The 15,000-nt window shown below is 39.7% G+C and overlaps 1 protein-coding gene across 1 annotated transcript in view; it reads right to left on the reverse strand.

Moving 5' to 3' along the window:
• The window catches only part of LOC106878460 (uncharacterized), a 33,807-nt gene that overhangs the window by 8,048 nt on the left and 10,759 nt on the right, over positions 1-15,000 (reverse strand). Inside the window, exons 3-11 of the mRNA XM_089337898.1 lie at positions 10,130-10,264; positions 9,375-9,541; positions 8,129-8,283; positions 6,993-7,070; positions 5,815-5,967; positions 4,992-5,072; positions 3,972-4,123; positions 3,157-3,282; positions 1,589-1,990 (exon numbers count right to left, since the gene is read on the reverse strand). Coding sequence (XP_089194024.1) covers positions 1,589-1,990; positions 3,157-3,282; positions 3,972-4,123; positions 4,992-5,072; positions 5,815-5,967; positions 6,993-7,070; positions 8,129-8,283; positions 9,375-9,541; positions 10,130-10,264 — 1,449 coding nt within the window. The remainder of the gene's footprint in view (positions 1-1,588; positions 1,991-3,156; positions 3,283-3,971; positions 4,124-4,991; positions 5,073-5,814; positions 5,968-6,992; positions 7,071-8,128; positions 8,284-9,374; positions 9,542-10,129; positions 10,265-15,000) is intronic.

Raw genomic sequence — 15,000 nt, forward strand, 5'->3', positions numbered from 1 at the left:
TGACGTCAATTTGGCTTCCATTTCTAGCAAATCCAGTCACTCCGCTGATTCGTTCTGTCAACCATGTCGTAAGCTGCCGCCTTTCGTCTCACTTTATCTCTGTCGCGTTCCGAATAGCAATCATGGTTTACGACTTCACTGCTTTTTTTAACCCCCCAATAAATTTTACATTTCGCACGAATTCTTGCTTTGTTGGGGGGGGGGGCGAGGGTGAAATGTCGGCCATCTTTGATGGAGGAACTAAATCATTTCATTGACACGTCTCGGTTCGTTTGAAGATTGCTTTGATCGTGTCGAGAATGATTTGAATTAACGTGTTAGAAGAAAATGTGTGTGTTTGAGAGAGAGAGGGAGAGAGAGAGAGGGAGAGAGAGAGAGAGAGAGGGAGAGAGAGAGAGAGAGAGAGAGTGAGAGAGAGAGAGAGAGAGAGAGAGAAAAGGAGAGCGGGAAAGAGAGAGAGAAGGAGAAAGAAAAGCAGGAGTCAGAGTGGATGCAAGGTGTTTGTGAGAAGAGGAATGAATTGATATGTATGTGAAAGGGAGAGAGAGAGAGAGAGAGAGAGAGAGAGAGAGAGAGAGAGAAAGAGGAGAGAGAAAGGAGAGAGAGAGAAAGAGAGAGAGAGAGAGAGAGAGAGAAAGGAGAGAGAGAGAGCGAAGGGAGAGAGAGGGTGTAAGCATTATGCAAAATGGAGGAATGAAAATGCTTTTGAATTTGTGTGTGTGTGTGTGTGCATGCTTCATGTAAATGTATATATATATATATATATGTAGAGAGAGAGAGAGAGAGGGGGGGAGAGAATAGGAGTGAGAGAGAGAGATGAAAGAGATGGGAGAGACAGAAAGCAGAAAGACGAAATAATTTTGTTGTGAAGCGAATCTGCCGCCGACGACCATCGACAACAGCCACCTTCGTACAGAGTTGTGAGACAACAAGGTAAACCTGTATGGGCTAGAAAAAGCTGCCAAATCTACCACAAACCACAATCTACCATTTTAGAACGAGAAGGACATGTTGCATAAGGTCATTCTGAATAAACACTGACTTCAAACAACAAGAGAAACTGGCTGAGGAGGGACGGAACGTATTACATCTTTGGTTTGCTTTAGCTGAGATAGTAGGGTAAATGTGTAGAAGTGTTTGTGTGTGTGTACATATGTATGTACATGTGAACGTATGTTTATGTACTGATATGTGCGGCGTCAGTTCAAGTTGTATACATGTGTGTTATTTTAAATGGCTTATAAACACCTTCCACGCTGCAATTATTATATAATTAATATATAATTCCTTATATTATTAATCAATGAATAGATTTTTTTTAAACAATTGTTGTTTTGTTATGGACTTAATTAAAGTGAAAGTGACGGGGGTTGACCATAATTTACAGGGAAGAATCCCATTTTTTTTTCATATAAATATATTTGGAAATGGTAGAAAGATTCGAAGAGAAATAAGGACTTTCTGCTCTTATAAACTACTTTAACATAGACATGAATATCATAGATGCTGCATTTAGTGATGCGGTGAATGAGAGAGGCTTCATGCAGGTGCAAAGAAAAAGAACTAATATGGCATTAAATCTATCTACCTCGTTTGTTTCGAATCCACCCGACTGCCGTTAGCCTGGGTCGAAATAGACGATGGTATTTCAGACATTCTGTTTGTGTCTCTCCGGCGAAGAAGGTTGATTGGAAAACTAAACTTGCGCTGTATTTTCGCTTTTTTGCAGTCGCTGCGTCCTTCGATGTCCGCCTGAGTTGGCTGGCGTTGCTCTATCGGCTCTTCGGACGATCGTGTGGTCAGATCTGAATCTGACGACCAGTTGGTGATGATGTTTGTGGGTGCGTCTGGATCGGGAGACCGGAGATTCGGGCATGGCACCCCCATGCCGGGTATGTTCAGAAGGGGTGCACCACCGTTGGGAACGCTCATCGCTCTGTCTTCTCTTTTTGGCAGCGGAATCAGACAATCTTGTTGCAAGTGAAGTTTACTGCAGGAGACGGAAAGCTGGACGTTAAGAATGGTAATGTTCTTCTGAGCAGATAACGAGGCAATTATGTCTCGGGTGCATAGGGATGCAAGCGCACGCGCCTGTCGTGTGAGTATATGGTGTGTGTGTGTGTGTGTGTGTGTGTGTGTGTGTGTGTGCGCGCGCGTATATATATATATATATCTATATATATATATGTATGAATGTATACGTGTGTGTATGTATATATATATATATATATATATATATATATATATATATATATATTATATTATGTACATTACATGTGTACATGTATATATGCATCTATGTATGTATGTGTATATATGTATATATAGGCATGTATATGTGTGAATGTGTGTGTGTGTGTGTGTGTGTGTGTGTATTTGTACTTCAAAGTGTATACATAATTCTATTTTTCTTTTGTCATTTTATTATGTATGCATGAAACATGAGAATTGCGACGGCTGGGCCATAAGTGGCTCTACCATTACAAACACACACACACACACACCGATGTCTTACAAAGACAATGAAACTCAACAAATGAGCAATGCCGCTCCATCAACTGTGGCATGTACCAACGCGGCACACCAACCCCTTCCACAGTGCCACACCCATCGACATGTGATAAAATGTGACCCTGCCGACGAGCGGGCAGAACCGTTAGCACGCCGGGCGAAATGCTTACGGTATTTCGTCTGCCGTTACGTTCTGAGTTCAAATTCTTCCGAGGTCGACTTTGCCTTTCATCCTTTCGGGGGTCGATTAAATAAGTACCAGTTGATCACTGGGGTTGATGTAATCGACTCAATCTCTTTGTCAGTCCTTGTTTGTCCCCTCTGTGTTTAGACCCCAGTAGGCAATAAAGAAATAAAATGTGACTCTACCCCCTGTGTAACAGACATGACCTGACTTCTATTATAGGAGCCATTCTCTTCTCTTTTGACCACGCAATGTACAAGAAAGATGTGGAAACGTGATTAGCCTTGGCTGAACGGGGAAGCTGAACCAATTCGTTGCCATGTCCATAGCCACTGCGTGATGCTGATAATAATCCTTTCTACTAAAGGCGCAAGGCCTGAAATTTGGTGGGAGGTGACGAGTCGATTACATCGACCCCAGTATTCAACTGGTACTTAATTTATCAACCCTCGTCCACTTACGTCATTGAATGTCGTCTGGAAAAGAGGCTGAGTAAAGACCCAGCTACAGTACTGGATATAGAGCTACGACGGGTGGGGACCTCAGCAAGATCATGGACAATTCTTTGTTCTTCAATACTTGGTCGACTGCAATTAAATAAATAAAAAAACACAAAATATTAAAACAATCAACATTAAACAAATAAAACTTGATCAACAAATTCAGTTTCAGTAAAATGGACAGAGTAATGTGTGTTATGAGGTTGATGAGCGTTTCATATCCTGGGGAAAATTTCACTCTCGTCACAGTTGAGGGCCAAACAACGGAAGCTGGTCCAGTGGTTAAGATACAGTAGGGGACAGACCCTTAAACGGTGTCGCAGAAGCCCACCGGCAACCATTTTGCGCATACGATCAAAGATATTCTAGCTGTGATACTTCCGTCGTTTTCCCAAATATAATTTATCATAATTTATCTTATAATTAACAATGTCTTTTCTTAAAAGCAAGAGTAAATACGGTAGGATGTGATTTAAGGAAGATTTGGTTGCTTCTTCTAGCAGGTCGAGTGACCACATAGACACTGTTTCATTGGTTGGAGTGTCTTCGTAATGGATACAAAGTAGCATCGAAGTCACGATACGAACCAAAGAATCCTGAAATGACCGTCTGATATCTTCTCCTCCCTTCAACAGATCTGCTGTTTTTGACGGTGAGGTGGGTGTGTAGATGAATGTTGAAACTCGGTAAACCACCGTCATCAAATTCCATTTCATTCCCAAGACACATAACTGCAAACATCGTTCAAAGTAAAGACACAAGATCTTCAAACTTACGCTATGTTATATGTAGAACCCAAGAAGTTCGGTCTCTTCGAAGCGTACGATGCCTCTGTATAAGGAAGCTCTTCGATGTTTTCATTCCAGTACATGTCTCTAATAAGTGGTGGGTGTTTGCCATAACATTGGTCAATAAGTGTCATAGAAACCTGGAAAATGAAGCATTCACAATGCAGGGAAGACAATTCTGAGAGAGAGAGAGAGAGAGAGGGAGGGAGAGAGAGAGAGAGAGAGAGAGAGAGAGAGAGAGAGAGAGAGAGAGAGAGAGAGAGAGAGAAAGAGTGTGTGTACGTGAGAGAGAAAAAAAGAGAGAGAGATATACAGACAGAGACAGAGACAGAGAGTGACAGAGACAGAAAGAGACGGAGAGACAAAGAGAAAGAGTGTGTGTGAAAGAGAGAGAGACAGACAGAAAGTCAGACAGACAGGTAGACAGATTGAAAACGATAGATCAACCCAGTACTTAACTGATAATTTATGTATCGACCCGGAGGCATGAAAGATAAAGTTGATCTCACCGTGATTCGAACTCAGAGCGCAAAGAACCACAACAATTGACGCAATGTATTTCTTCGACGCTCAACATATTCTGCCTTTGTATCTGGTAAATCTAGTTAGTACCACATGATCCAGTCTGTTCGTCCTTTCTAATGTGGCAATATGAAATTTGAGGGAGATTTGACAGCTATTTCCAGCAGACCACGTGGGGGCCTCTTCTTTGGCTTACTAAAAGACAGATTGAGTCCATGGGCGAACAGTTCTGTCAGACTGTAAGGTCGTGGTTGTTGTTGCTGTTGTTGTTTAGTGCTAGGTCAGCCCTGATCAAGCAATCCGATGTTCAGAGGTTTATCAACAACAATTACATCAACAACATAAGCAGCAGCAGCAGTAACTGTTCCTTTTAGGATCAATAACTTTAAAACACACACACACACACACACACACACTGATTGAGTGTAGATAAAAAAGAAATAGTAGTAAAAAAAAAAGGGGTTGTGTTTGTGGAGGTGTGCTTACGGCTGTGTGTCTGTCAAGTAACCAGTTGATGTCGTAATCATCGTCGTCTTCGCCAAACGGATTAATCAGTTGCTCGGCTACCTGAACAGAAAAGCGAAACGTGAAGGCAAATCCGAGAATTAAGAGCAGATTTCTTATTCCAATGCACACACCCGCACACACACGCGCGTACGTATGTAAATGTAGGGATATATATGTATGTGTGTGTGTGTGTGTGTATATATATATATATATATATATATATATATATATATATATATATATATATATATATATTTTGAAGGCGCATGGCTCAGTGGTTACATACATACACACACACATACACACACACACGCACGCTAATATCAAACAGTGTGAGTGAGTGCATTGGGGGATAAATATTTTTTTTACTTCTGGGTTAACAAGGCAACCAATGGTTTCAGGTGAAGAGATCCTCACCACCAGTCAAGCGTGCCAGAGACGAGTAGCAACACTTCCAGGTGACTCGCTTCAATTCTGAAAATCTCTTCACAAGAAGCCATTGGCTGCCTTGTTAACCCATAACTAGAGTATATATATAGCATCAATATAGAGGCTAAAATTAAAATGGACAGAGGTAATTATTCTTCTACGTGAGATCGAGGATCGAACCCACACACAAACGATTGCAAAAGAAAGAATCATAATAATAATAAAGGCACACACAAACAAGATAAGCTGCTTCGTTGCTCGGCTACGTCTGCAGCGAATTGGATGAAACTGTATACCTTAAGGCCACAATTCTACTGACTCGGTCAAGGTTCGAACCTAACGCCACAGCAAAGTGAAAGGAGAACAGACCTACCTTTAGCCATCCCATGTAGAAGAAGAATTGTAATAAAGTGAACACTGGAACATAGAGGTCGTACCCGTAGCCTTCGTAACCCTTCTCCGGGTCCAAGTATTGACGGGCGACAAGACAAGAGGCGAAAAATGTATACACGGCCAATGTGACCACCTACAATGAAACAAAATATATATATATAACAAATTATTAGATTTAAGAAGGAAAAAGAAAAGAAGCAAAACGTGTGTTATAGAGTTGCACAAACGATTCAGTGGACGATTTGCAAAATGGAAGGAAAGACGACAAGTCTTGTAAGTGGCAAAACCGAAATAAACACACACCCCTCACACATACACACATTTATCAGTAACGTTAATTATCTAAAATATTTTCATTTCTCTTTTTCCCAGGTATATGTCCCTATGTTTGATCCCTTTGTTTAATCCCTGTGTTTGGTCCCTCTGGTGTCAGGAGAGAAAAAGCACATATTGAAGCTTAAGTGATCTTAATGATAGGATTAATCCATATATAAATTCTGTAGAGTTGTTATTATTATTATTATTATTATTATTATTATTATTATTATTATTAATATTATTATGCTTGTTCTCATTTGTCTTTTTCGTGTGTTACGCTTATATCAAAATATACATATAGAAGGAAAGAGGATGGGTGAAAAGAAAGAACGAAACAAAGAAAACGGCAAAGAAAAGAACGAAAAGCGAATGTGGCTGAATCTAATCATTGAACCCCTTCACGTAAGAACAAGATATAACATTTTACATGAAAGAAAAAAATATGGGAATTTTAAGCGTTTCTCCCTTATCTTTCCTTGATTCCAAATTCAGTTTTCTAATCCTGCTTCAGGAGAACTGAAATAGCTGGAATCGTTAGCGTGTCACGTGTCTTATAATGCAATGCGTCTATATATATAAATAAGCATGTATAATATATATATGCATATGTATATGTGTGTGTGTGTGTGTGTGTGTGTGTGTGTGTGTGTGTGTGTGTGTGTGTGTGTGTGTGTGTGTTAAATCAATATACGGCTCTATGCACACACGAAATAGACTTATATAACACATATAGACGCACACTTTTATACACCTCGAGAAACAAGCATAGACACACCTGTATAGAAACCCCGAGAGACAGTCATTAACATATGTCATAGATCTCAATAGATATTAGTGTACCTGTGTATAGACCAGTGGAATGGTTATCCAATCGTAGACGAATAACAGGGAACATTTGTCACGGAAGTCGGACAATTGCTGCGAGGAAGAAACAGGCAAAGGAGAAACATCAAGAAAGTATAATTACTCGACGATTAAAATAAACAATACATACACACACGCACGCGTACACACACATACACACACACACACACACACACACACACACACACACACACACACACACACACACACAAGCATATTCACACACAAACATATTCACAGACATACACACACAATACTTTTACAAGAAGATTGGTGACAGTAACTTGGAAATTTTAGACTTCTTATCCTCATCGGACTTCTTACAGGCCGAAACTTCGAAGTCACTGCCGTCATTCTTCATTTTATTCTTTTGTAGATTAAAGAGTATGTACTTGACAAAACAAAAAGTATTGAGTAATTCTTTAGTTTAATGTAAAATTCATATTATCATAACTTAACATAAAAGCAACCATTTATATATATAGAGAGATTCAGGTGAATATGGTACTTAAGTTGAGGCACCAGAATTTAGTACGGTATTATCCATACAATTTCAAAGTAAGGTAATTAAAATCAAAATAAGCAACAAGGATATCCAGAGGTAAAGCAGTACGATCGTTTCATGCAACTCCATTTAACTGAACAATGTAATCATTACATCAATTTAAAATGCAGAGGCGTCTGCATCACTTGGCTACCATGCGCTGGTAGAGTTCGGATATGTAATACAATCAACTGTTAGAAAACACTTTACAATTTGTTTGATGTATTATGTGTTAATTAGATACGCTTCAAGCACTGTTAAGACATTCTGCCGGCCGTCTTGGGTTTCGTTCGAGAGTCTTCTTGTATTGCGGAAGAAAGCACGAAAGCATAAAAGGATAGTTTCCGGACAGAGAAATGAACACGGGAGATAACCCAGATTTTCATCTGCAGATTTATCCCTGTTCACATAACGATCGTTGTGCTTAGATTGGAAAAATAGAAAGAGAGAAAGGGGGGGGGGAACGATAAAAAAAAGGAGGCAAGACGGGCGGAAGAAAAAGAAGACGAGAAAAAAGAACAACAACAATAGCAAAAAAGGAAAGAAGAAAGTGAAGATGACCCTTTACCTGTATAATCATACGAAGTCCCCAATCGGATTCAATTCGTTCTTCTCGCCGAGCAGTGACTAATACGTTGTTAGCCCAGGTGAGCGGGACCCAGAATTTGTGGTACTTGCATTGAACACTTTCCCATATTTCAACCTCTTCTTTGGTCATGAAACCTGTTCATATCGAGATTAAACATGTGCACATGGAGCACTGAGTTACTTTCGAATATTCAAGCCTATCATCAACAATGGCCGAACTTTAGCTATGCTGAATGTCGATATAATGGAGCCATTTTATAATAATACCATATGTAATACATACATACATACATACATACATACATACATACATACATACATACACACACACATACACACACACACACACATACATACAGGCAAATACAAGTTCATCAAATACTATACAAAATAAATTCTTAATTTATTAAAATTTTCTCCGTCTCTACGGGATGTCATAATTACCAAATGCTAATTAAGAACAGCGCCGCTTAAGAAAGGAAGATAATCTCAAGAATCAAGAATTTTCCCAAATTGACGTGTACACACACACCCATGTCTACATACATACATATGCGCGCGCGCATGTGCTTGTGTGTGTGTGTGTGTGTACTTGAAACAATTTCAGAAACGCATTAGATATTAGCTACTGGCTGGCATAACATTTAATTATCTTTTAGGTAATTGTCTTTGATAAATTGTTTATTTGCACCATATAACTGAGAATACAAGAGAGAGAGAGAGAGAGAGAGAGAGAGAGAGAGTGATTGAGAGAGAGGGAGAGAAAGAATGGACGAGAGAGAGAGTGATAGAGAGAGAGAGACAGACAGACAGATAGAAGGAGAGAAAGAGTAAAATAATAAAAGAATAATTTAAGGGGAAGGGAATACAGAGTGTACTAGTCATGTACTGAGGGCGATTTATTCAAAGGATGGCGGTGTCACCCAAACTTGAAGCTAGAGACTACAGCAGAGAATCCCGAATGCTTTATTTTAGTATTGCTTGTTATAATTGAAGGGAAACTGAGGATAAAAACACGAAACCCATTGACCCCGATGTTCCCATTGGAAAGGGAAGTAACTCTGTGTGTTATTAGCTTTGAAAGACATGATTGTATTCAAGCTTACATTATCGAATGTAGGGAGGATGTGATTTTAGGGTGATTTGGCTGCTAATTCTAACCGGCTGAATGACTGCGTCGAGGCGCTTTGTTTGGCTCGTGTGGGCATGCGTACTAGTAGAGTTACCTGCATCAATTACGTGTTCCATGGTTGGGAAGCGCTTCATGACGGCTACACTTATGGAGCGGCAAATTAGTATAAGACCGAGGATCATATAACGAGCCAGTGTTCTACGGAACATCCGGGCCCTTTCATCATGGCCGTGCAGATAGGTAATTGTCATGAACAGTGTTCTGAAATTAGCAACATTAATTAAAGAAATAGACAAAATTAACAATATTAATTAAAGAAACAAACAGAAGATACAATAAACCGATTTCTAAATTCAATTTGTGAATTCATTATTTTATTTTCTTCTTATTTCTTAGTTTATAAAAAGAAAGGCTTCCGAAAATGGTGGCAGGTGAAACAAGGAAGAAATCATAGCCAAAATCTTGTTATACTGGGAAACACACAGCATCAAAATATCGACTTCTATATCATCAAATCAGATTTATATATCCTCAAGCCGGATACCTGGTTCGAATTCTTGCAATAGACAGAAATGGACTCAGCTTAAGGGCCTTAAGCCGGCTGACAGTTTCATAGCCATCGCAATCCATTTCATAAGCTTCCGTACAGGTCCTGCTCTCCCACCAATTTTCATTCGTTCCTTCACAAGACTTGGGCTGAGACCCGAGGCTCTTCCAGAAGAAACTTTCTCAGGATTCTACGAACGGCTATGACTGGGCTTGTTTTATTTATTTCTTTATCGTTTGTTTTTACTGGGAATCATAACGACATCGAAGTAAGAAGTGAAGGGGTCAAAAGGGATAACTCACCTATCTGGCCAGGGTACATTTATGAACTGTTGCCACCACCTGGCCACCACGATGGACACGTAAAAGCCCAAAACAAATGATACAGGTATTAAGTTGGTGTAGCTGCTACAATGGATCACTAATCTCTCGAACATACTGCAACAAGAAAGGGTTCGGGTTAGAATTAGGATTAAGATTAGGATTAGGATTAGGAGTCAACCGGAAAGAGATCTTGCTCAGAGGCACTGCAGAAGGGCACAGATGCGTCACTGTCTGACATACTACTACTACTACTACTACTACTACTACTACTACTACTACTACTACTACTACATTTCTTGTTTAAGTTTTTCTCTCGTTACACAATTCCTGTTATTGTGGGTGCCCTAGGTATGATAAAAAAGGGATGTCAGGAACATCTAGATAAGATCCCAGGAGAATCATGTCTCAGAGAAATCTAAAAGACTGTGCTGACAAGTACTGCCCCCATTTTAAGAAAAACCCTATCCATTTAAATGTCTGCGTTGTATTCCATGAAAATATTTCGCTCCTGCCCCTGCCATTTCCCCTCACCAAACTTTCACTCACACTGTAACATATTTTATCCTTCACTCGCCCTAGGACGCTGGGTGTGTCTTGGCGTGTGATTGTAACAAACACGCAGATTAAAAGTATATATACAAGACAAATTAGAGGGCCCATGTTAGTGAAGCAAGCAGGTTACATTTAAACACCGAACTCTGTTAAAATGGTAACGCTGTGATATGTGTGGTGATCTTACGGTACAAATGATTACACCTACTAGAGTGGGCCCGAGAAGACAATGGTGGACTGATTAAGTTGGTATTTTCGTCACTCTGACCAGCCCCAACGACATAATGGTAACAGTCTCTGCACTATTGTGATGCTGCCATCACCGGTTCGTTCGAAAAGGGTGCAAAAGGGAGTAGTGTTTAATTTCCAAATTTCACTTGTTCAGGCGTCAGAAATTCTTACAGAAAATTCGAAACTTCCGGTAAGGTTCTTTGAAGAACAAATCTCAGTAAGACATGAAAAATATTACAAACACATACACACACATACACACACATGCACGCACACATACGCACACTCACACAAACACACACACAAGTAATAAAAATATCAGAATCTATGTGCACAAAACAGTAGCGCAACGGGGAAACAATAACAAGATCTCGAAAGAGTCAAATTGAAACTCATAAAAGTGCTCCGCTGTTGGTAAACCCATAAAACATATATTTAAGTAGCCTCGAGAGAGAGAGAGAGAGAGAGAGAGAGAGAGAGAGAGAGAGAGAGAGAGAGAGAGAGAGAGAGAGTGAGTGAGAAAGAGAGGTAGAGAGAGAGAGAGAGAGAGAGAGAAAGAGAGGTAGAGAGAGAGAGAGAGAGAGAGAGAGAAAGAGAGAGGGTGGGGTGGGGGCAGAGCTGTAATTCCCCACAACAACCTCTTTTTATTTGTTTCCTTCTCTGCGCCACACACAATCCTCGCCGTTGCATGTTTTGATGGCCGCTCTTTTATTACTTGTCACTTGTCGTTTTTGTCGTTCAAATTTAATTTAGTTTAAATTGGTTATATATATATATATATATATATATATATATATATATATATATATATATATATATATATATATATACACGCACACACATATATTTGAACTCAACGCATTGAGTCCTCTTTCTCTCGTTTGTAGCATCAAACCTACATACAAAAAAACATACACAAACGTATACAAAACACTTATTTGCACGTATGTACGCACATATATATAATTGCATACGCGTTGAGGATCAAATCATTGCAGATACAATAAATATATTAGATATAATAGTTTGGTTATGAAATACAAAATATGTATGTGGTAAGAAGCTTGCTTCCCAATCACATGGTTCCGGGTTCCGTCCTACTGCATGGCACCTTGGCCAAGTGTCTTCTACTATAGCCTCGGGCCGATCAAAGCCTTGTGAGACGATTTATGGGATATGTGATCTAATATTCTGGGTTGTTTGATGTAATTTTCTTTTGCCGGTAGTGGCTGGTTGGTCGGTCGGTCGGTCGGGTAGTCTTTTTGTATGGAATATATGAGATTTTTCTGTTTGTTTTATTGCAATGGTTGTTTTGTTTTATTTTATTTTTTGTCTTTTTTTATGGACAACTACAGCATATTTAACACATCTGGCGTCGTGGGAGCCTCAATCTGGTCGCTCGGATAGCTAGAAATAGTAGTCAAATCTTTTGTACATGAAACGCTGCTGTTTTACAATGGAAAGGTGTCATTTGAGGGATAGGTGTGGAAGGGGGGGACAAGTACCTTTTATCATAGGACTGACCATAGATCAGAACAACAACAACAACAACAACAACAACAACACAAGCCGATCATGTTGTCTCTACATGGTCTCTTGATCAGCTAGAAATAGCCGCTAACTCTCTCACAACTCACACAATACTTTCTTAAAGAACGATTACACTTAATAGTGCAGAAGTCGCTGTCATAAAATAGATAGGATGGTCACGGTTGAAGTGACGTCGAGCATAGGGTTTGCCTAAGATTAAGAGAAGCATCACAACAAAACAACAACAACAACAACAACTGTTGTATGCTCTACGTTAAGTAAGGTTTGAACGAACTTGATTGCTATTTTCCATGCATGTAGCGTCCCTTGGTAATTTTCTACAATCATTACGGTAATCTTTGACAGTCACTCATGTGCATTATCATCCATCAATTGAATTGTTTTCTTAATACGAATCTTGGCAAAGTCAGAAAATGCTGGGTTTCGCTAATGACGTTTAATAAGATCGAAACATGACCAAAGTGGTCGCCCATATTTGCTCGAATCAGATTAGCATCAGTCCTTTTCCTCATGTTTCCTCCTCACACGCAAGTATCACTCACTGATTACATTACCTCACTTCCTGCACTTAATAGAATAGACCCCTAATTTCATTCTTCACTCTCCCTTACCTCACTACCAACTCACTGGGCACCAACTCCTGGACGCTCTACTAAACATTTCGTTTCGCCCAATCCTTCCTTAACAGGGCAGTATTTCCTCTTTGCTTCGAGAGCAGAGGTTCTCAACCTATTTGATATCCGAGTCAGACCCCAGACCTGGATTTTCTTTAGCTTGCCAAAACAGGCAAAACACATGTCAATTGAAGAAAGATTTTTAAATATCTAGAGTGGGAAGACCGTCGAGGTCCACCGGAAGAGGATGCTTGAGCTTGCGGCCCTGGGAGCTACTGTTGGGAAGCGCTGTTTTAAAGCCGCCTCACTATCCATAGTATCCCGCCAACTTACAACATATATACTGTATGTACTCGGGGTTGGGGTTCGATATGTGATGGATACTCACACATACACACAAACAAATACATACATACATACATACATACATACATACACTCATACACACAAACAAACAAACATAAAAAAAAATAAAAGATAACATTGGTCTCGGTATGGTTTGAACTCAAAACGCAGAGAACTGAAACAAACACCACAAGACATTGCATTCTATATAACACTATATAACGTTTTTGTCAATTCGCCGCTCCAAAATATAGGGGATGGCCACAGCTTGACCAGCTTATGTCTCTGCAGGGTCAGAAGGGAACCGCAAAGAGAACCAGCACTAGCACCACTATACATATACATACATACATACATACATACATACATACATATATATATATATATATATATATATATATATATATATATATATACATATACATACATAAGTATGTATGTATGTATGTATAACAGACACGAACTAAAAGATATAAGTTAGAGTATAACCTGGGGTGTAAATTTGGACAGTAAAAGGAGAGTAAGGCGTGTGGATGCAATATAAGATGAATTCGTGATTTGCTGAAAGGATTTTCGCGTCAAGGGGATGTAAACAAACGCTTAGTGACAATGGCGTCGGGCTTCACGTGACGACGGGAGATAACCTCAAGGATCACAATCAATCTGAAATATGTGTAGACTTGAGCACGTGTGTGCGTGTGTGTGTGTGTGTGTGTGTGTGGTTTTGTTTGTGCGTGTATGCGTATTTCTATGTTTATGTATGTCTTTGTGTGAGCCTGGGTGTGTTTATGTGTGTGTGAGTGCGACAATGCCCCTCTTCGTCTTTATGCTTGTAGCTGTTTAAAAACTGGTGTTGTTTATATTGTGTTCTTGTAAGCTTCGTAACTTAGCGGTTCGACAAATAGATAACAATAAAATGAGCACAGCCATGCCAGCGTCTATGGAATGAGAAATATGATAAAAACAAACAAACGAACATAAAACTAAAAGACACCCCAGCTTGGCTGCAACGGGGGGGGGAGTAGTAATAACAATAATGCTTTCTACAATGGATACAAGGAGCGGAGGCGGGGGGGGGGGCCTTAGTCAATTATTACATCGACACCAGTGTGTAACTGGTGCCTATTTTATCGGCCCCGAAAGGATGAGAGGTAAAGTCAACATCGGCGAAATTTGAACTCAGAACGTAGCAACGAGTGAAATACCGCTAAGCATTTCGTCCGGCATAGCTAACGATTCTACCAGCTCACAACCTTAATAATAATAATAATAATAATAATAATAATAATGATGATGATGATGATGATGATGATGATGATGATGATAATAAAGCGCCCTTGCTACTCTCAACTTCCGGAAGATGCCCGGTCCTAAGGAGGCTGAAATAAGGTTATAATGAAAAGAAACCATAAATGATAATAATAATAATTCTTTCTGTTATAGGGACAAACACTGAGTTTTGTGGGGAGGGGGACAGTCGATCACATCGATCCCATTACTCAACTGGTACGTAATTTATGTCCCGGAAAAGATGAAAGGCAAAGTCAACCTCGGCGG

The sequence above is a fragment of the Octopus bimaculoides genome, chromosome 20 (assembly GCF_046866305.1).
Source record: "Octopus bimaculoides isolate indiv1 chromosome 20, ASM4686630v1, whole genome shotgun sequence".
Lineage (NCBI taxonomy): Eukaryota > Metazoa > Mollusca > Cephalopoda > Octopoda > Octopodidae > Octopus > Octopus bimaculoides.